General features: G+C 40.6%; 1 protein-coding gene across 50 annotated transcripts in view; it reads left to right on the forward strand.

Annotated features, from left to right (window-relative positions):
- PTPRD (protein tyrosine phosphatase receptor type D) overlaps nucleotides 1-25,478 on the forward strand; it is a 601,896-nt gene that overhangs the window by 461,470 nt on the left and 114,948 nt on the right. For all 50 annotated transcript variants that reach the window (XM_034773574.1, XM_034773573.1, XM_034773577.1 and 47 more), the window contains 4 exons: nucleotides 519-778; nucleotides 12,680-12,770; nucleotides 19,653-19,862; nucleotides 23,224-23,384. In XM_034773574.1, the coding sequence (XP_034629465.1) occupies nucleotides 519-778; nucleotides 12,680-12,770; nucleotides 19,653-19,862; nucleotides 23,224-23,384 (722 nt within the window). The remainder of the gene's footprint in view (nucleotides 1-518; nucleotides 779-12,679; nucleotides 12,771-19,652; nucleotides 19,863-23,223; nucleotides 23,385-25,478) is intronic.

Genomic DNA, 25,478 nt, shown 5'->3' on the forward strand with positions numbered 1-25,478 from the left:
ATACAGTCAGACAGATTTTTGTAAGTTGCAGCCTTGCCTATAATTTCTTCTGCACCATGTAAGCATTTATTGCTCACCACTGGGAAAGGTCAGCAAAGAGCAGTATGTTATGAACTTTTGTGAATACGAAAACTGGTTAAAAAAACAAGGAATCTTTAAGGATGGGTAGATCTACAGTAAACGCAAGTCTGCAGAACAGCCTTGATGTAAACAGCATGTTAAACACTCAGCTCATTTGTATCAGCATCATAAGAATTTTAAACATGTTAACAAATACATCTCTATTACCATGTACATTGTAGTAGAGGACACTTTATTTTAAATAATTATTTTTGCTTGAAAAAGAGAATTAGATTGACATGCTGTTGTCAATAACATTTTTGACCATAAAATGCTGCCGATTACCATTTTAAATTTATGGCTGGGTTCATTTATGTTTTCAGTGTATCAATACCAATCATTTAACAACTTTTTTTCTCCCAATGACTAAAAGGCCTTGAATTTTTGTATCTATATAGATCCTTTATGATGATGGGAAAATGGTGGTTGAGGTGGATGGTCGAGCCACTCAGAAACTTATCACTAACTTGAAGCCGGAGACATCGTATTCCTTTGTTCTGACGAATAGGGGAAACAGTGCTGGAGGTCTTCAGCATAGGGTTACAGCAAAGACTGCACCAGATGTACTGCGCACCAAGCCAGTCTTCATTGGGAAGACCAACTTAGACGGGATGATAACTGTGGAACTTCCTGAAGTACCTGCAAATGAGAATATAAAGTGAGTAAAGGTTCTGCAGTTGATGAGAATGGCAAGTTTCCTATATCCCAAAATTAACTCTTGTTAATCCCCAAAAGGTATAAAATGGAATATTTCAGTGAATTTTTCATCTATTATTATTATTGTTGTTGTTTATTATTTATTTGTATTACCATAGTGCCCAGGAGCCCTAGTCTTGGATCATTCACATAGGTGATATACAAACACAGAATAACAATCTAATAGTTTTAGGCTCTCCTGGAATCTGATTGGCATGGTTAACGAAAACATCATAGGTAGAAATTATGGGAATACAAGTCTGTAACTGAATCCCCTGTTATGGATCTAACAGTTCAGCACCATTATGGTCTCAAGTCAGCAGTTTAAACCATCATTTCCTTTTGATACCATGACACAACCTAGAAAAGGGATTTTGTAGAGCTGGTCATAAAAGATAAATTTTTCCTTTTGGAAATTTTGGACAAAGACAAAAAAAAAATCCCCTCTTTTCATTGAAAAACCAAAAAAAAAAAAAAAGTTTTCAGACAGAAAGTTTTCAGCCAAGAGCTTCCTGGTTTGTTTGTTTGTTTGTTTGTTTGTTTTTTGATAAAAAGCTGAAATTTTCTGCAGAAATTTTCATTTAGTCAAAAATCCAATTTGCCATCAAAAAATAGTTTTATCAACCACCCTCAGGATTTTGTTTTCTAAGTATTAAAGTGCAATTTGACTCTGATTATGTAAAAATGGCATTTTCGGTTATGTGTTTATTGTCTCATAGTATTTTCTAGATCAAAGGTGCTCACTTTCAGTTTAGAAGTAAAATGATGTATTTTTATTTCACGGTTATCCCTGCAAACTGAAACTGTCCTTATCATGAATCGTTACAAGTAATAAAGATGTTGCAGGCCAGCTTATGCCTTCAGTTACATTTGTGGCACCCAGGACCGGCTCTAACATTTTGCCGCCCCAAGCAACAAAAAAAAGCGCCACCCGCCGTAACACCCCCCCCCCCGCAGCCCCCCGCCGAAACCCCCCCCCCGAGTGTCGCGCCGCCGAACCCCCCACCACCGAGCGCTGCACCGCCGAACAGCCCCCGCCGCACTGCCTAACTCCCCCCGTCGAGCTGCTGAACGCCTGCCGAGTGCTGCCGAACACCCCGCCGAGCTGCCAAACCGCTCCCACCCCGCTGCGCGGAGTGCCGCGCTGCTGAACATTGCCCCCCCGCGCGGAGCACTGCGCTGCCAAACACCCCCCCCCCCCCCCCCCGGGGCGCTGCGCCGCCGGACCCCCCCCGCCAAGCGCTGCGCTGCCCCCCGCCACTCCAAGATTGGCCACCCCTTACCAGGTGCCACCCTAAGCACAAGCTTGGTTGGCTGGTGCCTGGAGCCAGCCCTGGTGCCACCAATTCCCACTGAAGCAACTTGCAATATCAAGCCACAGTCACTGCATGGACTAGCGGAGGCTTAAAAGGCTATTGCAGGTACAATACTTTGAATGAACTAATTATATAGGTAAGAATGAAGTTAAAACCAGTAACATCCAGGTAAGAACATAAGAACAGCCATAGTGGGTCAGACCAATGCTCCATCTAGCCCAGTATTCTTCAGAGCCAGTTTCTTCAGAGGGAATGAACAGAACAGGGCTATTATCAGGTGATCCATCCCCTGTTGTACAATCCCAGCTTCTGGCAGTCAGGGGCAAGTAAGGAAATAGGGAAGTGTTTGCTGGCAGTTTTGGAGAAGAGTTTACCAGATTTATCAGAGGCTGCTTAAATGTTTGGAGAAATGGTCCTGTGAAGACTTAAACAACAGAGATAGTACTAAAGAGCTGACAGCACAGTGCCAGCAGGGATTAGAAAGATAGCCAGGAAAACATGAAGCATGGTATAATCAATAAGTGTTATTGCTCTGGTTCCAGTGATTCTTGTTGTTCTATAAGGTTCCCATGTGTGATATGAAGGAAATGGGGAGGAAAATGAGCAAGTCATTAAATATTGTTGGGGATGCAACCTGCCTTCTCTCTGGTAGGTTTTTACTGTATGCTTTGTACACTGCTGTTCCCCTTTTTTATCACTGGCATTCAAGGCAGGTGAGATCAGAAAAAGAATGACTTTGAAACTTTAAAAGGGTGAAAAAGTGAAAAATTTAGCCATTTTCATTAGACTGAGGAAAAAATGGTCAGTACAAATGTAGCTAAGGAAGACTGAAGATGGAATGAGTCAAAAAGATTTATGATGTAAGGCAATTATAGGGAGAAAAGAGCTAAGAATATTTAGTAAAACAGTAGCAACAGATGACAGCAACAGAGAAAGAGACAATAACTTTCCCCACAAGTAATTAAAAAAGTGGAAGACTATTGGTAGGAATTAGGTCTAACCTTGTCATTAATGGTAGGAGTAATGGTCTCAAGTTGCAGTGGGGGCGGTTTAGGTTGGATATTAGGAAAAACTTTTTCACTAGGAGGGTGATGAAGCACTGGAATGGGTTACCTAGGGAGAGGGTGGACATCTCCTTCCTTAGAGGTTTTTAAGGTCAGGCTTGACAAAGCCCTGGCTGGGATGATTTAGTTGGGAATTGGTCCTGCTTTGAGCAGGGGGTTGGACTAGATGACCTCCTGATGTCCCTTCCAACCCTGATATTCTATGATTCTGAACATGTAGCTCCCCTTGGATTGCATAGGTATTTGCTGGGAGAATAAGCCCCCGTTGGTGTGTTCACCACACAGAAGAAGGCAAGGACATGTAGTATGGGTTTTAACCAGGCTGCAACTTCATTAGCCAAATTGCAGCCAAGTTTTCCATCAGGGGACAGAACAGTGCAGTCACTTGCAGCCCATTGATTCTTTGCCAGTTTTGGGGGGATCCCACCACAGAGGGAGCCAATCATCACACTAGGAGGTAGCCTGGACGGCCTCTCTTGCTCCCACTTCTGAGGGTTGAAGCGAGAAGGGATCTCCATCCCCAGAGAGCACCGCCATCAAGCACATCAGCAGGGCGGTGCCCTGGCATAGTGTCCCGGCCCCTGGTTCACATTTGCTCCCACGGGGTAAGACCCAATGCCCCCATCTCATAAGGAGACATCCTTGGGATGCCCACTATGTTACAACTTTGGATCTGGAGCCTATATCAGCAAGTTCCTGCACTGGGCAAATGCCAAAAGTTGTGCCAACTAAATGACTCTCACTTAAGTTCAAACTGTGACCTCCAGGAGGGTGAGAATCCCAGCCCTCTGCTTGCTCAAAACCCAACCCCTAGGTTTTGCTGCGAGGAAGGTGAAAAACCCAAACAACCTTGGTCAGACTGTGGTATGGGGAAAAAAGCAGGTACTAGCCTGGCCCTCAGCCACAAAGTGCTTACTAGCTTAGCCCTCAGCAACCTAGATAAGGGAGGAAGGAGGGGCTGATGGCTGGTAACTAACAAACAAGAAGTGGCCCTCAGCACAGGGCTCCTATCATGGCTCCAAATCTCGTGCCAAATCCCACAAGACGTCCAACCTACCCTGGATGTACTGAGGGGACTGGATGTCTTGTGGAACCCAGTCTCTTCTGTTCTTTTTGGCACTCTCCCGTTGCAGAAGCCACAAAAACGCACCCTCACTAGGCTTGGGGACCTGCGTGAGAGAGAAAAGTATGTTCATTGGGAAACAAAGCTGTATACAATAAAATGGTTTAAAGCTTAAAAGCAGTCCCTATCTGTTAAATATAACGTGAATTCTTAGAGTTTAAGGAGATAATAATAGTTGTAGTGTCTGCAAGGGAAGAACCATCTTGTACAGTAATCACCATTAAAATTTTACAGTTATCATTTGTATGTGATTAACATTGCGCTACCATGATACTGTCTATCCTAATATGGTAGGATTACTAAATATAGAGAATCCTGCATTAATGTTAATTAGGCAAAAGGCAAAACTGATAAGAGTTTAATGGCTTTACTGTAGTGCATTTTAAATTAACACTAATGGGACATGGGGGCAATTTCTTAGACACACCATAATTTGTTAAAGATGTTGGGGGACATAACTTTCATTCTTCAGTGTCTAATAATGGGAATGAGTAGATATTGTAACAGAGCTGTGCAAAAATGTTCATATCCAGAACTAAATGGGTGTCTTTCTGCTTCAGGTAAGGTATTTCTGGCATTTTGCCAAAATTTGTGTACTTACTAAAAACAGTATTTCTGAGTGAAAGTTGCTGTGCCTGCTTATGAATCCCTCCCAAGTAAAGGCGGGAAATTATGCAAGGCCTAAGTCCCAAAGAAAACAAACAGTTATGCAATCCCTTGAAGTGTTTTGCATCTTTTGTTGACCCATTTAGTCTGTTTTGTATGTTACCGGAGCCCTGGTTACGCAGTGAATGTTCTAACAACACCACAACTAACATGGCATTGCTCCCCCCAATAACTGTCAGTGCTGCATAGATATTCCTTATAGATCTAGTCAGTGTCATTCTGCAACCAACCTTGTGTGTACTTCTGTACTCCACTTTAACATTACTTGTGTGTGTTAAAAGTGTGTGTGCAGCAGTGTGATTGGCTAATCAAGGTTGTGTGTGGCAGTCTGACACTTGGAAAGCATGACAGAGAGTGTTAGACAAGATAGACTCACCTTGCATTATATGCTTTGATAGAAATTCATAAATGAGAAGGGAAATGAGTGGTTATGATTTAATGGGGGCATTCCAATAGTCAATGCATATGATAAATTTAATCCATGATAGCCCAAGTAACCTGTTCACATACTCAGCCAGAACACATTAGTGTGCAAAGTTGTACTCTCAGCTGGTTTTCTCTTAATTTTGAGGAAACCACTTTTTTAACAACTGTAATTACTAACCACATGAAATTAGGAGTCATCTTAAGGTTGTGGCTGGGCAGGTTGAAGGAATCTACATTGTTAAGGCAAATATTTGGACTAAACACAAAATGTGTATTTCAAAATAAATCGGATAATGAAATTTTATGTGTAACTTAAAACTATACAGTTAGATCTGTTCAAAATAACAAAATTAAGAAGAGGTGTGTAGCCGTCTAATGGCTTACAATAGAAAAAAGGGATAAACACTGTAATCTGAACTGACTACCTGCATGTATTGATTTAAGAAGTTGATTTTATTCCATTAGGTGAATAGCGGTAGCCTATGATAAGAGGGAAATCATAGCTAAGAAACTACACTTCTCCAACTTTTCTTAAAGTGCCAGTAGGGCTGAAGAGGGATGATGGACCTAAGATATTCCTAAGAAATGGGGGAAGCTATTAGGGTGTATGGAAGGGCATATGAGGAGTGCTATTCTTTTTCCCTGTACTATATTTCAAACAGTGTGCTAAACTTCCCTCTCACTGCATTGAAGGTAGAGCTGGCCTTTCATGCCTGCAAAGCCAGAGGCAAATCTCAGCTTTTATTTTTATTAAAGTAAGATTTTAGCCCTTTTCCTTGCAAAGACAGCACTGAACATGTGAATCGGTTGCTAGGGATGAACTAAAATTTTCGGGGCCTTTCTCTGCACAAATCTGGACTTTGGGAACTATGAAATCTGGTTTGAATTTTAGAGAGATTCCAGAACAATTTATGGTTACCCAGGCTATTTTGGAGGTGTTGGGGTGTTGCAAGGTGCATCCCAGTGGATTAAGCAAAGCTAGGGTGACCAGATCAGAGGAAGAAAATATCGGGACACTGGGGAGGGGGGCAAAAAAAAATGCCGAGTGACGCCAGCAGAGCAAAAAAAATAAATAAAAAAACCAAGTGCTGCCTGATACCGGCAGAGCAAAAAAAAAAAAACCCGCCGGTGGGGACAAACAGCTAAAAATCGGGATGGTCCCAATTTTATCGGGACGTCTGGTCACCCTAAGAACAGTACTGTGAACAAGGGAATCCTATATTTCAGTCCAAGCTCTGTCCCCGACTCCCCATATGACCTTGTTCAAATCACTTAGGCCAAAATTTTCAGATGTAACTACACCTGACTAAAAGTGGCCTGGTTTTCAAAGGAGCTGAGCACTCATCCTACTGAAGGCAATAGGGATGGAGGGCACTCTCCAGTCACTTATTCAGGTGCCTAATTTTGGGCACCTAAGTGTGACAGCTTTGGCCTTATCTTTTCTGCCTCTGTTCCCCCAATTATAATTTTGGGATAATAATATTGTAACCCCTGTTTCTTCCCTGGGTTACTCAGGAGTAGGCAACACTCACCTGTGTGCCTGGCCGCCTGATGTTGTTGACATTAATGGAGATCCATGGTGATGTTGAATAAGTGGGAATCTTCTATCCACCCCTCTGCTGCAGTCCCTTTACTCCTAAAGGAATTTAAAATTGGTGGTGCCTCCACCTGGCTGGCCCCTGTACACACTCAATGGCGTGCCTTGGGAACCTCCAGGAATGAACTCCTTCAAATAGTAATAATAATAATAACCTGTGGCATTGGTCTAACTCAAATACCAATTATAAATAATATACATCCAATATATTTAAATTAGAGCTGACACTCATTTACTTAAAAACTTAAAGAAACAGGATATAACAGACTAAGATTAAATGTCATTACTAATTTAAATCCACAGGAGCAGTTGAATAAAATCAATTAACAAATATACAGTAATAAATGAAACATGTAACTGGCATTTACACTGCCACCATTCACCCCACCCCAGAGTGTACACTCCTCTGGATTTCAGAGTCCTAGGCACTTACTTGCGTGGGCGCGCTGGAAGATCTGCAGCTGGAGACAGCACTATGTTGCTTCTGTGTATCAGTCCAGCCAAGACAAAAAACTACACAACTCCTCTGAAATTCGAGTTGGCTCCACCCGATTCGAGTTGGATCCAGCTCTGGGTCCTGGTTCGGTAGGAAGATCACTCTGCCTCTCCTCAGACTCAGTCTCTCTGCTGTGCCCCTTCCCTTGCAAGTACTTTCCAAACAAGAGTTGGGATTACTCACAGCTCCTTCACTGCAGGCCCACCTCAGTCAGCTCTAGGCACAGCAACAGTCTCTTCTCTGACTCCAGTGACGCCACCAACAGCCTTAAAGCTCCCTGCTCAATCAAAGCCCTTGTAGGCTCTCAGCAGCAGCTCCTGGTATGGACAGAGCTCCACAGCAGCTATCTCACTCCTCTTCCCAAAATTAGGGTTACCATATTTCAACACTGAAAAAAGAGGATACTCCACGGGGGCTTGGCCCTGCCCCAACTCCACCCCTTCCCTACCCCCGGTCCCGCCCCAACCCCGCCCCTTCCCCAAAGCCCTTGCCCCAACTCTGCCCCCTCCTCTGAGCACCCTGCATTCCCCCTCCTCCCTCCCGCTCTGATCTTGGTTGGGGGTTGCTAAGTGCTTCCCTGCTCCCCCCTTGCCCTGAAGCCTCTGCACCCCCCCTTGCCCTGCAGCCTCTGTGACCCCCGCCCTGCAGCCCCTGCACCCCCCTGCCTCTGCAGCCTCTGTGATCCCTGCTCCCCACTCGCCCTGCAGCCTCTGTGACCTGTGCTCCCCACTCGCCCTGCAGCCCCTGCACCCCCCGCCCCTGCAGCCTCTGTGTCCCCCGCCTGCCCTGCCCCTGCACCCCCCCACCCCTGCAGCCTCTGAGACCCCTGCTCCCCACTCGCCCTGCACCCCCCGCCCCTGCAGCCTCTATGCCCCCGCCTGCCCTGCTCCCCCGCTCACCCGGCAACCTCTGCCTGCTGGGGGGCTTCAGACGCTCGGCAGCGTGGGTCCCTGCAGACCCGGCCGCAGCTTCCTTTCTGCCGCCGAGCACATTCCCCGGCCTGTCTGTCCCCACGGGAAACAGCTCCCGCGGCGCCGGGTTCCAAGCTGTGCGGGGCAACGGGGCCACAGGAAGGGTCCCCCAGTGGCCGGGGGGTGCCCGCCCCCGAGGAAAGCCCGAGCCCCCCCCCGTTCCCCGCCTGAGCATTGTAGCTGGGGCAGCTGGGCTGCGCTGCGGACCCAGTGGATCGTGCTGGGCGGACCCTGGCTTATGCCTCCCTATTTCCCCGGACATGTCCGGCTCTTTGGAAATTTCCCCCGGACGGGGATTTGAGCACCAAAAAGCCGGACATGTCCGGGGAAATCCGGACGTATGGTAACCCTACCCAAAATGAAGTCCACCACCGGCTCCCCCTGCACGAGGAAGTCTCCCACCACCTTTCCTCAAGGCATCATGGGAGTTGTAGTTTCTAAGGCTAGATTGCAGCACACAGGCTTTTCCCCTGGAACACTCCCAATAAAGTTCGGAGGCTCCTCTAGTAAAGGGTGCCTACATACTTTTCTACATCAAAAGGGTATTGTGATGATTAATCAGTTAGCATTTGCAAAGTTGTGTCATTGCCAGCGTAAAGCCAAATGCACACACAACCCTCCAACAGATATGGAGCCTAGTGCCTTCAAGACCCCGGTTTCTTTGCAGAATCACACCTTACATTTTTTTTTCAAAGTTGATACCTTTGCTTACAAGTAAGTGTGGTGACCCAAAGAACAATCCCTTTTATCATATAGAATGAATGAGTTAAATTTGGCAGATCCCCAAAAAGTCATCTGACTAAGCCTCCCTCAAAATCTTCTGACTGGCACTGTTCTTAATGGTGTGGTGATGATGACCAGGAGTTTATCGTGTTTGGTAGGGCAAAAAATGGTTTCACAGACTTATCCAATACACAAGGTGATCCAGACTAAAGGTGTCTGAAATGTTTGACTTGCTGCTTGATCTGTCTTTTACTTTAATGTAAAAATTACTTTGTTTAAGCCTCAATTTCTTGCTTCCCATTTGAATGAATTATTATTTCTGAGAGATGAGTCAGTTCTACTAAGGCTGCACAGGAACCAGGGATTTATTACGACTCGTACTTCAGTTTTTATATAACTCCTGTTTCAGCAAGGCAGGCACAGCTAGCAGAATAGGAAATGGGATCATCAATCCTTTTTTGAAGGATCAAATAAGATGATACATTTTTAAGAGAACACGTGAAGACCATTTGGTCTTCTTACGTATTTATTTCTGAAAATCTTATTTGCAGCATTTTTAATGTCTTATATAGTCTCCACAGTCTTACCTTAATATGATCTCTTTTATAGTTCTTTCTATGAAGACATGTACTATAATGGTAGCTTTGATCTTGTTGTATTCCATGTATCCTGGTTTTTATGTTGGGTCACTGCTAAAACAACAAAGAAAGCATGTGAAATAAATAAATACAAAAGCTTGGAGATACATATCCAGCATTAAGGCCCAGATTTTGCAAGGATTATACTCAAGTTGAGCAGTATCTTCCTCTCCCAGTAGTTCCACTGAAATCAATTTAATCAATGGGACTATTTGGGGAGTACAGTACTGCTGACTGGGTGCAATTATGGTCCAATTGAAGTCAATGGAAGTTTTGCTGATGAGTTCAATAGAACCAGGATTTCACTCAATGTAAGTAAAGCTGGCAGAATCTGAGCCTATAGCGTTTGCTAGAAAAAGGGTTGTTTCCCCATTTTATTGATCTGCTTAAGAGATAAGAGATTTAGTCAGCCCCCTCTCGTCATGCTACATCAGGGGTTCTCAAACTGGGGGTCGGGACCCCTCAGGGGGTCACAAGGTTATTACATGGGGGGTCGCGAGCTGTCAACCTCCACCCCAAACCCCTCTTTGCATCCAGCATTTATAATGGTGTTAAATATATTTAAAAGTGTTTTAATTTATAAGGAGGGGTCACACTCAGAGGCTTGCTATGTGAAAGGGGTCACCAGTACTGAAGTTTGAGAACCACTGTGCTACATGTTTTGTTTTACAAATCTAGGATAGAATTAGTATGGGCTGGGATTGGTAAATAGCATTCACAGATCTGTGGTACATAAAGAACTGAGTACCTACAGTTCCTCTTGGTATCAATTATAGTTGTGGATGCTCTTTGAAAATTAGGCCCTTGGTATTTTTTAAAAAAAGGAAATTTTAACACATTTAAGCATTTTGTATGGTAATAAAAAAGTGCAGTCATGTTACAACATAGAACTCCTTTATCTCTAGGAGTATTTTCACGTGCTGCCAAAAAGGAGATCCAGATTGAAGGAACTCCGTTGAGAAGGTTACTTCATAGGCTAGTTTAGACTGAGCTCTTTGTATAGGACCATGGAGAAGGATGGTTATGGATTCTCTTACTAATTGCTTCAGAGGAGGCTGTTCAACTGTATTCCTAGCCATGAGTGAAATGAACAGACAGCCACTGTGGCAGAAAAAAAAATGGATAATAAGCCATAAAAAATGGCAGGCCAGGATAGGTGAAGATTGTCCATGGTCCTTCAGCCTTATCTTCTATTACTAGTCACTAATGGAGGACACAGAGGCACCTTAAATATGAGATCTGTCATTATCAGGGCAAAGAAAGGCAACTATTCTCCCCTATCCTCTCTGCTATTGAAACAAAGAATAAGTGTTTTTTTGACAAATATATTAAGAAAATATATAATATCTGTTGTTGTCACTCTCTTTCCTCAGTTCTGCACACTAATATGAAAGGATAGACCTGCTTGACATATACTCTGGTTTGGTGGGAGAAAATGAGAAGGGGACAATCCGGGAACAAAAAATAAAAAAATGCTGCCTCATCTCAATTATACTGAAAAATGTCATTTACTGAAAATTCTCTATTGGAGAAGAGAAGAGGATGTTTTTCAGGGGAATGTTTGACTAGTAAATTGGGAGTGTATTTTGCTTTAAAGTCCTGACTGTGAAGAAAGTCAAATGGAAGGGTTACCTATTCCACTATAATGAACTATATTAGGCAGATACAGAACGTGTTAATAATAATTTATAGTAAGAAATAAAGGGGAGGTGTGTCTTATAATATATATATGCAATGAGAATTAAGAAGACATTGTGTGTTAATATATAAAATGTTATCTTAAATCTTAATTATGTGTGTATGTATATATATATATATAAAATATGTTCTTAATTGTCACTTTATATAACACACATATACACACAAATCTATTATAGATCTATAATGTTGTCTTAATTCTCAGGGTATGTGTGTGTATAATGTCTTAAGTCTCAGTGTGTATATATACACCTCTACCCCGATATAACGTGACCCGTTATAACACAAATTCGGATATAATGAGGTAAAGCAGCGCTCTGGGGGGGCCGGGCTGCGCACTCCGGCAGATCAAAGCAGGTTCGATATAATGCGGTTTCACCTATAATGCGGTAAGATTTTTGGGCTCTTGAGGACAGCGTTATATCGGGGTAGAGGTGTGTGTGTGTGTGTGTGTGTATATATATAAACACACACACTTACCCATTATAGATATATAATGTATTCTTAATTCTCAGTTATATGTATAAGTCCCCCCATAGATACCCTTTTACTTCTTATTATATATTATTGACCAGTTTTGTATTATATCTATAGAATACTATAGTATGATAATAGTAGCAGGATCAACAAATGCATTATGTTACCATCTCATTCCCATTATACATGAAAATTGGGAGAAAGTGTGATGGTAAATGGGCTCTTGAAAAATCCAGTAATAAGTTTCAGCGTATTGGTTTCCATACTCTTAGAATGCTGGCACGGCACAAGTATCCCATGCCTGTTACATTTAAAATGAGATAATAAACTGCAGTCAACCATGTAGGCATTATGAAATATTATAATTATAGTTTCATATAAATATGTATGTGTTTAGATGAAAAAGCAGGTAATTAGTGCCATTTGTTTATCAAATGCTGTACACTAGAATTTATCATCTGTTTGTTTGCAAGAGCCTCTGTAGTGTACAAGAACCTTTTTGCAGTTATATTTGGGAGATTGTAGCAACATTTCATGGACAAAATCTGCCTTTATTTCAGCACAGTTCTCTCTCTCCAGAGAAGTTGGCTTTAAGCTCACATCCAACCCTTTTGACTTATCCACTCACTTGATATAGACCTCATTGTTATCTATTACTTCCTTTACAGAGGTTATTATATAGTAATTGTGCCTTTGAAGAAGTCTCATGGAAAGTTTATCAAACCATGGGAAAGTCCGGATGAAATGGAATTAGATGAGGTACAGTATTTCTATTTTGACTGTTTCTGTTTCAGTAATTAAAATATTTTAATGATTGCATCCCACTAATGCACTGATTTCAGTGACTTTAGTTGTCTGGATATTTTATCTTTGGATTGTGTTACCCTCTGGGGGCAGAAAAAAAGATCTAATTACTTAAATTAGAAGACATTAAAGACATTAAGTTTCAATAAAGCACACAAACTGTCTGATCTTTGTTGGCATTAATATTTTATTCTTTGCCTATTGTAAAGCACAAAGCAAAAGTGCATAAGGTGAAATGAGTTGTCAGCAAAAGCTTAATCACCACTGATATGAACTGCAGTAAAGGTCTGGTTCATTAGTGGGCTGTTTGCTAAGGATGTAACAAATGCTAAATTGCAATTTGCACTGCTGTTTAACATTTGGCTTACCTTGTGGTCTCTTTACCTGTTTCTGACATACTGTAATACTGATGATTAGGAAATGTTTGCAGTATTCTCTATTCTTGTGGTACTCAGTATTCCGAAATTAAAAACCACATAGGAGAAAACAACCGTGTGTCACCAATTAGCAATATAAGCGCCATACTCCAAAAAACAGAGTATAGTGGCTTCATTTCAGAAAAACAACAACGAAATACTTTATCTCTTTTGAGCTAGTATTACTTCTAGCCAGCCTAGTGTAGATTCCTTCTATGTCTGCATTGAACTTAATCTAATCTGTCCTCATTTTCCCTGTCTGTAAACTGGGGTTAGTGATCCTGACCACCTTTGTGAAGTGCTTTGGGATCTCTAGATGAAAAGCACCGTACGAGAGTGAGGTATCATTATGATTATTATTTTTATATCTGTCTAGGGCTTGAGGCCACACTCATTGGTGTTGTAATTGGTGCAAATAATATCCCCACATCTTCATGACAGAGAATCTCCAATTTGGACTTAATCAAAGACCACTAAAGTCATTTGGAGCCTTTCCATTGAATTCAGCAGGCTTTGGATCAAGCTCTATATACTTTCCCCCTTTCCTTTAATCATGGTAAAGAGTATTCTGTAATGGAGTTGCCATTGCTTCTCCATAAAACAGCCAACAGGAAGTGCTCATTCAGCAAGTGGTCACTACACTTTTTCCCTACCCCCAGTACCCAAATATGTTCTCTGTGACCTGAGAGAAATAAAGCATCTGACTTGCTGTACCTAAACAAAAAGTGAGAACTGTGTTTTTCTCCGACAACTCCAAGGGGCAAGGAAAACAAGAGGTAATTCGTCATTCTGGGCATCTATTGTAGGTCAATTTGGAAAGTGTTTTCAATAACCTTGTCCAATAATTGGGAGTTTTTAATTGCTTCAGTGACCAGAAAAGAAAATTATCTGCAACAGCAGGAAAATAGTAATTCTTCATCAGAATAATGCAAAAGGCTTAGTTGTTCTTACTAAGTTATTCAAAGGAAGGCATGGTTGCTCCTGAGTAAACAATTAAAGCCTGAAATACTCTTCATTATTTTAAATTAAATTAAAGGAGATATCCTATCTCCTAAAACTGGAAGGGACCTTGAAAGGTCATTGAGTCCAGCTGCTTTCCTACACTAGCAGGACCAAGTGCTGATTTTGCCCCAGATCCCTAAGTGGCCCCCTCAAGGATTGAACTCACAACTCTGGGTTTAGCAGGCCAATGCTCAAACCACTGAGCTATCCCTACCCCCCTGATTTTAATCAGTTTTTAACCAGTTTACAGCATTGTCTTCTTTCTGTTTTGATCAGAATCGGATTCAAAACACAGAGACCACTTGCTTGAACCATTAATGTCTTTCCTTTAAAAGAGCTGGTTGTAAAGGCTATCAGCACCTTGACGCAGTCCTAGATGACATAAAAAGTAGTTAAACAATAAAATTTCCCTGGAAAGACCCATTCAGTAATGGAACATTGATTTACTATTACCGCCCAATTTTAACCTCCAAAATCCACAGTCAGATTCAGCAACAACAACAGATAAGTGTGGGTGCAGGATGACATTGAACTTTGTTGCAATAAAATTCTATGGGTCTGTGCTGCTGATTCCCATAACAAAGGGTCATTTTAATCATTCTGTAAGTTGTGGTGCATTAATCTGTATAATAGTTTGATAAAGAACATTTATTAATTCAGAAATATTTGGGTCAGGATGGGCTGTTTCCTACTTTTTTACTGATATAATTGAGACCACATTGTAGAATTAATGGTGGAAGAAATAAGATATGCATTGACTGGAAAATGAAAATTATTTCTGTTAAAGAACTAAAGCCCTTGATATATCTTTTACAATTGCCTTCAATATATGCAGTAACTCCTGAGAAGGGGGAGGAAAATCAAAAGCTGGCAATGGCTGCACTTCATGCTTTCTCGTTCAATTTCTGATGCTTAAAGGGTTTTTTTCCCCTACCTGGGGAAATAAGAACTTTATATTGTTGTTATGTAGTCTTTCCCTGACCAACCTGAGTAAGCAGTGACACAAATAAAGGGTAAAATGCACCTATGAGAAGAAAACTCACCAAACCACTAAACCAAACTACTGACAAATGATTAGGTCTTTATGGAGGTGAGCTAGGGGAATTTCTGGGTTTTGTCTACTACATTCTCAGATATCTAGGTTTGGGACATATTGCACAGGGAGTTACTCAATATGCTAGACACCCCCAAATGCTTTACAGAAATAGGTTAGCAAAAGAGACCTCAGTAGCAGGTGGTTTTGGAGTAGTAAATCCATAATCTACCAGTCAAGAAGACTGTATCCACACTTATCTAAGTGTTCTGAACCTACAAGGTGTCATGCACTCTCAGCTCTGATTGAAGTCAGAGGTAGTGGAGGATGAAAAGCAAGGGTGCAAGACAAGGCCACTAGTTAGACAGATATTCTGAGTTTGAAAGGTACCAGGGAGAAAAAATGTACTGGAAACTGGGGTTGAAATTCAGACTCCATTGAAGTTATTGGGTGTTTTGCCATTGACTTCAACTGGACCAGAATTTCACCCTGGGTTCTTGCAGTTGATTCAAGCAGAGTAAACTATTATTTTGCTTGGTGAGAAATCATGACTTGTTTGCTAGTTTGTGGCCATTAGATTTTGGAAAATGCATATAGTCATAAAGACATTTAGTTATGATGAGACTTGGTGACACAGAGTAAATATGTCATCTTTGTAAAAGCAATAGGAATGGCAGATGTTATGATTTGGATTTAAATACACCTCTACCCCGATATAACGCGACCTGATATAACATGAATTCTGATATAACGCGGTAAAGCAGTGCTCCGGGGGGAGGGTCTGCGCACTCCGGCAGATCAAAGCAAGTTTGATATAACGCGGTTTCACCTATAACACGGTAAGATTTTTTGGCTTCCGAGGACAGCGTTATATCGAGGTAGAGGTGTATTATTTAGGAGAATTTTTGTTGTTGCAAGGAATAACGAAAAAAACAACAACCCAGAAATAGATGTTAAGTCTTAAATGAATTCAAAGCTTTTCAACCTAGTCCTGTTATAAAGTACCACTGGGGATAAGTGTGATGTTAATGACATATGGCAACGACATCACCTATATCTGAAATATGAATGAAAGCAAGGGTGCACCTGGGGTCTATTCAGTCATGTGGAATAGATTTTGTAAACCAGATTTCCATTCACACACAGAGTTAAGTTTAGCTGGCCTTGATTGAACAACATTCACCGATTTGCAATGGTTTATGAAAGGTCTAAAACTCAAATTATAATTATAGTATGAACTGGAAAGATGGGGAACAAAAAAATTGGCTGGGATTTTCGAAGGTGGTGTGGTAGAAGGAGTAAGGTGAGCTAATCCCATTGAATTCCAGTGGAGATCGGTCCCCTGTGACTCCTTTGAAAATCTCACTCTTCATCTTAAAGGGTGGCTGGAAGCATATACTTACTTCCCTTTGTATAAATATACTGATGTCTGTGGACCATCAATCAGTAAAAACTCTCTACCCTCCCAAATACCCGAAGGAGCTGGACCTGAGGTTAGGAGGCAGGCAAATGGAACTGACTGTGGAGAGGTGGATGTGTATATATTGAAGCCAGTTGCCAAGCTGCCTTCAACTTCCCCTGCCTGCCTGGTATATAACCAAGCTTTCTCTCAGTGGTGTTTTTCATCCACTGCTGGGAGTGAGTTTATCCTGGTTTACCCCTCCCCAGCCCCCTCTCGCCCATGAAACTCTGAGATAAAGCTAGGAAGGGAGAGAGAAATAGCAGAGTGTTCCCAGCAGCTGATGAAAGCATCTCTGGGAGCAGAGCTGTGGAAAGGCTGGCCTCGGGGGAGTGATAGAAAGCTCAGCAGGCTGGCATCACTGCATGTACATATTTTTGGGGGTGAATGCTTCTTAGAATCCCACTAGCAGATGCCTTGAGGGCATATGGCATCACGAAAGAAAACCTCCCTCAGCAGATCTGCTCTGAGCTGCTGCTGTTAGAAGCAACAGCAACCAGGGCTAATGTTCAGGCAGCCTCTGCTCCCCTCTCCTGTTGCTGCCACTGACTCTACCTAGTACTGGCACATGTGAAGCAATCAGAAGGCGGGGCTTTTTTTTCTTAAAAAGGGAGTGGCCCTCAAAAACAACTAGATAAAAGCACCATTAATAGGCCAAGATTGGTCTATTACCCACTGCAGCCCTCACTTGTACACAAGTGAGGGTAACCTGGAAATTATTCTGGATGCACGTTAAATAAAAGATAATGTGCAAAAATCACCACAGTTATTTCTAAGATTAAAGTACAACAGTGTCATTTTACAGCAATGTCCTTTTCAAGGATCCAAACACCTTCAAATACTTGGGAAGTTCATTTTCAGATCGAGGGGTCCATTACACTAGTTTTTATGCTGGTGTAACTCCACTGAAATCAATAAAATTACACCAACATAAAGCTTGTGCAACACGATGGGGAATCAGGCCTTGTGTCTGAACTCCATATCTGGTCGCTATACTGATCTTTGTAACGGAGCAGAGCAAAGCCCAGTATCAAAACACCCCCAACCTTTAAGGAAGTTTGTATCCAAATTTTGCATCTTGGGCCCATTTCTAATTTTAACCCGTTTGAGATTCAAAATTTTAATGAACTGGCATGTTCAGCTAATCAGTGTTAACAAACTTTGTTTTAGTAGCGAGTTAAGTTTAAGTCATATCCCAGAGAAAGGAGTGGTTGCTTGTTTTGTGTGCTTTTGGATTGTTTGATGCATAATTAGGAAATACTTGTTCCATTTTGGGGATGGCAAAGAGAAATGCCATCTAAGTTGCAGTGTAATAGTGAAAAAGTGGGTTCAGCTAGAGCTTCCCCGACTAAGCATATTTTAAAAATGAAAATATATACTAGAAATTATATTTTAATCTCTTTGCTACTGATCTGTAACTTTCCCCTGGAGACTTGCCTCCTACACTTAACAATGTAGTGAAAACTTACCCATTTTGTTCATTTTGTCTGGGAGCAGAAGAACTCAAAATAACTGTGTGACCTTGGAAGAATATAAGGCTGGAGACTGAGACTATTGCTTTTACTTTAAAATAGGACAATGAATAAGTTTCATGGGTGAAAAACGAGGGAACACTCTTAGCCGTCATCACTTGTCAAGCAGGAAAACTTCAGGCTATTTTTAAATGAGTCAAATTAGTATTTGCTTAATGTCAGTATATCCAATGTGATAAAAGATATTGAATAAGCATTTGGCCATTTAAATAAGTAATTAATCAGTGGCTTTACCAGGTCGGCTTTATTTCATTTATTAGTTAACATACAAACATGAGCTAGTATTTAATCTTACTGCCAAATACCCTGATGTATATTTTGGCTTTGTTCATCAGAGCAAATATTTAATGGGGTAAAGGAAGTTTACATTTTGAAAGGCAGGCTACACAGTTTATGTCTCCGTTGAGTATGTTAAGTTCTGGTGCTTAACTGTTATGATGGAAAGTGGTCTGGGTGTCAGGACTCCAGGATTCAGTTCCTGGCTCTTCCATTGAAGTGCTGTGTGACCTTGAACAAGTTGTTTAGAGGTCGATTTTAGTGATGATGAGCATCTGAAACTTTTATTGACGTCAGTTGGAATTGTGGGTGATAAGTGCATCAAAAAACTGTGCCTTTAAACTTTCTCTGCCTGCCTTTACTCATCTGTAAAATGAATTTAATTATACCTCCCTCACTGTGTGTGTGTATTTGAGATTCATTATTTGTAAAGTTCTTGGAGAGCCTCAGATGAAAGCTGTTATAGAAATCCAATGGACTATTTTGTGAATATGGATGATGTTGTTTGTTTGTGTTCTAAACTCTTCGTAATACTGAATGGTGCTAGAAAGATAGTGTTTGCATTTTAGAAAGTCCCCCTGAAAAATTAAACCTAGGTAATGAAGCCTGAGTTTCACAGGCTGGGATTTTTTTTTCTTAATTTTGTATTATTTTCAATTTCCTTCCTCGGAGGGAAGTTCATTTGCTTTACTGGGATTCACTGTATTAAGTTGGAGGTCACAGTGTGGCTGCTGCTTACATATAAAAAAATATTATGCAACAAATTGTCTTTATTTTTCAGAGAAAAGGTGTAATGCATTGTAGGAATTAATTCTGCAGGGTTTTATTAGCATGGACAATGATATCAGGCACTGAAAATTGATCTAGTTGGCCCATGTTTATAATCTGAGCAGTGCAATTGCAATTTAGTATCTTATCTTAACAGGAAAGGCCAAAAATTTAAGGATCGCAAAAACTGAGATTTAGTGATACTGACAAGCACCATGAAATGAGCATAAATGGTACTTTGATAGTTCTTGGCCCTGAATTAAGTTTTCCCATTAAACTGTCAATAAGTTACATTAATGTTGTTTACAGTTATCTTTCTGTTCTCTCTCTCCTTTCCCCCCCCCCCTACAGCTACTTAAGGAGATAGTTAGGAAACGCAGAAGCATTCGTTTTGGGAGAGAAGTTGAATTAAAGCCATACATTGCAGCTCACTTTGAAGTTCTTCCTACTGAGTTCACCCTGGGGGATAAAAAGCAGTATGGTGGCTTTGAGAATAAGCAACTCCAAAGCGGTCAAGAATATGTCTTCTTTGTTTTGGCTGTAATGGAGCACTCTGAATCTGTAAGTGGACTGCATGTTTTTGCTGCAATTGTTTTTATTCCCAAGTTTACCTTCACTCATTTCTTATAGTATTTGTTCACACGATCACTCCTCTGTCCACTCACAAAAGGTCAGTTACCTACAGGGTATGTCAGTGCTTTTCAAAAGTCAGTGTCTTTCCTTGCTTATTTACAGTGATCTCTCAGGCTAGAAGGTAATAGTTCTGCATGCATTTTAATGTATTATTTGCTTCTGTAACTCAAGGGTAAAGATCACCTTTTATTAGCCCTATTCTGATCCTTTGCAAATTACAGGCCTTGCTTCATGACATCCGTGATGCAACTACTGAGGCATGAGCTTCATAGCAATATCTTTCACCGTGTAAAAAATGTTCCTTTCTTGCCTGGGGATTACCATTGAGACAGTGGTGTTTGTTACCAAAAATCTTTGGAAAGATCTATCTAATCAGAGACATGCACAGCTAGCTTCTTCAATGATAGTAATTTGCTACCAACTTTATCAGTGAAATGTAAGAAAGTTAGAAAATAATGCAATAATAAGGAGAATTCCTGAGGTGATTTAAATAATGAGCTGTCTCTTCCCATTATGTAATTCATCTTATTCTTATGTCCCTTTATGCTTGAGTTGTTTTAGCTGCAAGTAAAACAGTAAAAAAATAATTAAACAAAGATAGAAATAGGACGGTGGAAAGATGCTGCTTCATATATTAACATTTGAACATGCAATATGTCGCATAGTGTCTTTCTAATTGATTCCTAAGCCTGACAGATACATTTGCTGGGCTCAGCCATCTGAACCTACTGTAACAGTAATCTGAAGTCTAGTCAAAGACCTCCAGTGTCTGGCAATGCCTTAAATGTGTGGAGAGTGTATGTAGTTGAAAATGAGGAGGAAGTTCTAGTTAGTCTACTTACCACTTGTGGCTTCATTTGAAAATGGAGCAACTGCTTTAAGGACGTTCTAATATAGAACAAAAGTTTCCCTTTTCCTCTTTCTGTCCTACAGTGATTGCAAAGACTGTGTCAATGGAATGGAAAATCTGTTAATTAATAAAATCCTACACACCATTGAAAAGTTAACCAAAAAAAGTGACTAAGTGATGATTTACAGCTGGTGATAGAAGAGCCAGTGGCCTTGTGAATTGAGCATAGGCGTCACGTCATTAAATCTTAACATTGAAAAATAGGACAGCTTTTAGGTAGAAAGTTAGATACCGGAAAAGCTATACTCACAAATTACCCATACTAAGATTCAATCTTTTCTTTGCAAAGTTTTGCTCTTTCTGTAATTTTACATATTAACTAAGGCTGTAATGTCTAACATTGTTGATTTTGGAACTGTGACTGCCTTAAAGATAAATGAACGTAAAAAGGTTTGGTTTGGATGTTTTCAACTTAAACATGGTATCCAGAATCTGTGATAGGATTTTGTAGTTGTGGATCTGGCCATAGGGAAGGAAGAGGGGTCAGATAAATGAGCATCTATGTCCCATGCTCCATTGCGCTCTGTTCTCAACACATCAGTTCCAGAGGCTGCTAGAGTTTGAATCTTGCACTCTAGCAGAGTATTTCTTCTGCACAGGCAGAATACTTTCTACACAGCATTTCTCCTGCACCTAACTCTAAGCATTTACAAGTGATCAGAAAATAGATTTGTCTTAAAAATCTAACAGTATTAACAATGCCTATAGGTAAAAGTAGACATCAAGGATTTCATATCTCTTCTTTGGTTCAGCCTATTCCCATGGGGTAGTTTGTTATCACATTTTGGCTTCAGCATTTGGTTCTACTTGCTCAGGAAAGAGAGGCTGAAGGCAAAGTAATATTCCAGTGGCAGAATCTTCTGCATCTTCAATTAACCTTGAAGCAGAAAAATACCAAGGTCAAAGTTCCTTTAAGCAGGATGATGGAACACAAGTGATTAAACAACTCTTCATACCTTAGAAGAAAATTTGTTATAAAAAACAAAAGCAAATGGTAAATGATTTGTGCTTGCTTGTCCCACAGACAACCATTGTCAGTTTTTCATATAGTCAGTTTCTAAATGTTTTTATTCATATTAACCCATTTATTCACTTATATGACAAGACAATTGAACATGATATCATTGGTCAGTACCGCATAATCATTTTTTATTGAAACTATTTAAAGCAATTTTCAGATGTAACCACGTCTGTATTCAAACTTTTCTGACCTGTGAAATTAGTAATTATCTAATCTGAAGTGAAAACGTCTTTCTTTATGGTGTCATTGCTAAGGCGTGCATCACATATAAAGTTGCCATCAAGTTTCCTCCTCCTTGCTTCATTAGTGCTGACACCCTGGTGTGACTCTACCCATAGTTTGTTAAGCAAAGCTCCCAAATGAATAGAGTATTCCATAAAGTGGCCTGTCAGGAACCAAACTGACACAACTAGCATGGCTGGAAAAAGCACAGCCTTCAGCCACTCTGGCTTAGTCTGGCAAAAACTGAGCTTCTTGTCCTCTACCCAGCATTCATCCTTCTTCCCCTCTTCTCTGTTACCCTTGACAACTCCACATCCTTGCTCTGCTACAGGCTCTGAATTTATCTGTGACTCCTCTCTATATCTTTTCCCCATAGTAGACCTCTGTCTCTACAACATCTTCATAATCTGTCCATTTCTCTCCATTTTCTTTGCTTAAACCCTTATCCAGCTTTCATCATATCTCAGCTACATTGCTTCCAAAGTCATCTAGCTTTTCTACGCTCTATGTCCAGCCTCTCTTCATAGTCTCTCCCCTTGTCTTCAAGTCCCTAATCCACTTAGCTCCTATCTAGCTCTCTGTTGTTGCCTCTCCGCACTCTCCACTTTGTCCCATTGTTTCTGACCAAGCAGCGTGCTACTATTGCCCAACATATCCATATATTTAACCCTGCCTTCCTGACTGTCCACTATAATTCTGTCCTCTACTCTTTCAGTTTTTTCACACCTCTTCCAGGAAGCGTTTAAACTCTTGTTCCCTCTTCCCTTCCCAGCTGTGCAAACAAAACGAAGAAGTGAACAAATCATCCACTGTACTTTGCTAGTCAGTCATTTTCTTTTGTTACATCATCTCCCCAATTTTTCATCATTACATTGCTCACTGAGATTGTGAAATCTTCTGGGCAGAGACCTTGTCTCCTCATTTCTCTGTATACACCTATCATACTTTTGATACAATATAAATAAAATTGTAATAATAATACATTATTTACATTTTAATCTATATAGTGTAAGATTTGAAGAAATAACAATGGGTATTATAATGCCATTATATTCCATGTACATTTATTTAGTTCTAGCACAATTATTTCTCATGCCCATTACTTTATCGTTGAATAGGATCTTATTTTCTTACAGACCATGTATGCAACCAGCCCATATTCTGATCCTGTTGTGTCAATGGATCTCGATCCCCAGCCAATTACAGATGAAGAAGAAGGCTTGATTTGGGTTGTAGGACCAGTTCTCGCAGTGGTGTTTATCATCTGCATTGTTATAGCTATACTTCTTTATAAAAGGTAAGTTTACCAAATAGTTCTTTTTAAACTAAGGTGACTTTTAGATATTTTGACCATTTTAAGATACAGTGGGATCAGATAAAAAGTTGTTGTGCCATACTCTACATATTAGATGTCATCCTATGGATTCTTGCTATATTTTTTGAAGAAATTTTGTTTAGTTTGTATAGAACTGAAAAGTTACTTTGAGTTTTCCCTATAGTTATAGTGATTTGGTTTCACTCTTTTGCTGATGACACTGTATTGCAATTTGCGGTATTAAAAATGTTTTTGTATTTTACATATATATGTACATTAGTGTATGTGTACATGTTTATCCATATAAACATTTCACTTTTTTTACTTATCTATTTAATATTGTAATGGTAATACGTTATAGGTTACATTCAGTCCTGGTGTGAACAGACACAATTCTCATCTCCCTAAAAGTAACTGGAGTTGTGCCTCCTGAAATCAGGCCTCAGTTTGGCCATGTATGTACATGCATTCCTGTACACCAGGATTAACAAAATACCAGTAATCATTTGCTACTAACACTGGAATCTGATCATAAACTTGAGGAGTCATTTGCTGACTCTTTTTCCATCCTGTATGCTTAAGGTGACCAATGGCCCATTTTTAAAGGGACAGTCCCTTTTTTTGGGACTTTTTCTTATATAGGCGCCTATTACCCTGCACCCCATCCCATTTTTTCACAGTTGCTATCTGGTCACCCTGTGTCTGTTACATCATGCTGCACAAGACACAGATCTAGGTTTTGCCATTATTTGAGGGTCAGATTCTCCACTGCCTTATACCTTGTTCAGTCATTTACACCTGTGCAAAGTGCAGGCAAAGTCTGCGTACAGTACTATCATTTAAGCTTCCTAGCCTTTTACACCTACTTTTCACAAATGTCAATGACTACACAATGTGCAAGGTGGAGAAGAGAAATACCCAAGAGGGTCAGAAGCCCAGATTCAAAGTTTTACTGTTTGATTTTTTTCTTTACCCAAAACAGTTTTGAAAGTATATTGGTAATGTATAATTGTTAGCGACTGAGCCATCATTAAGCCTCAAATATGTCTGACTAAAGCTACCCATGAAAATCTGAGGAAGCAGTAAAGATGTGGGGATGTATTTTTTTTAAATACTCTACATTTAATGAAATTATTTTCTGTGAAGCAATCGGATTGTAACTGTACCTATTCTGATGAAGAAAAAAAATCTTCATAAGCCTCAAACGTCCTGGATTTTGCCCCCTCCCCAAGTGTCTGCAGTCTAAAACAGCTGAAGATGAATGCAGAGGCCTTCAGGTTTCTGAAAGAGAAATACTGTGTTCAGCGTAAAGAACAGTCCTGAGGCAACCTCTGTTTTGGAATCCAAACAGAAATATATTTATAAAGATGCCCGTTAGGATCATAATCATATAGCAGCACAGAAATCATTCTGTTTCTTGCCGATGTTATGCCTCATGAAAGTTTCTGTTAGTACCTACTGAGCCAATCTAATTGTGAGCCCCTCCTTGTGGCTATCAGTCATTATAAAAACTGGTAATCGGAAACAGGCTGGAAGTGAAATACTCAATTCTTGTCACTACTTCGGTTATCTCAAATACAATACCTTCAAAGCTACTAAAACAAAAACCAAAACAAATCCCACCAAAATATAAGGCAGATCCATACCTACCCTGGGAATATTGATTATACCCATAATTTCGTCCTTCACGGTGTGTTGCCAAAAAGCTCTAGAGGTACACCACATGAGCAGGTAAAAATGTCTTGGTCAACAGTGCAAAGGGAATCCAATATGCAGACTATAGAAGGCACGTTTTGCATTTTTTATTTACTAGTAGCACTAGAGATGTTTGGGAGGATACCCATCTATATTTTTTAGAGTTCAAGGAATTGTCTACATATAATTATGTACCAGTTTAACAAAATTAATATGAGATATTGCCACGTTTAAATTGGTGTAACTCCCTATTGTGGATGGAGCTGTATCAATATATAAGTCAGGGGTCGGCAACGTTTGGCACGCAGCTCGCCAGGGTAAGCACCCTGGCGGGCCGGGCCAGTTTTATTTACTTGCTGACGTGGCAGGTTTGGCCGATCG

The sequence above is a fragment of the Trachemys scripta genome, chromosome 6, assembly GCF_013100865.1.
Source record: "Trachemys scripta elegans isolate TJP31775 chromosome 6, CAS_Tse_1.0, whole genome shotgun sequence".
Lineage (NCBI taxonomy): Eukaryota > Metazoa > Chordata > Testudines > Emydidae > Trachemys > Trachemys scripta.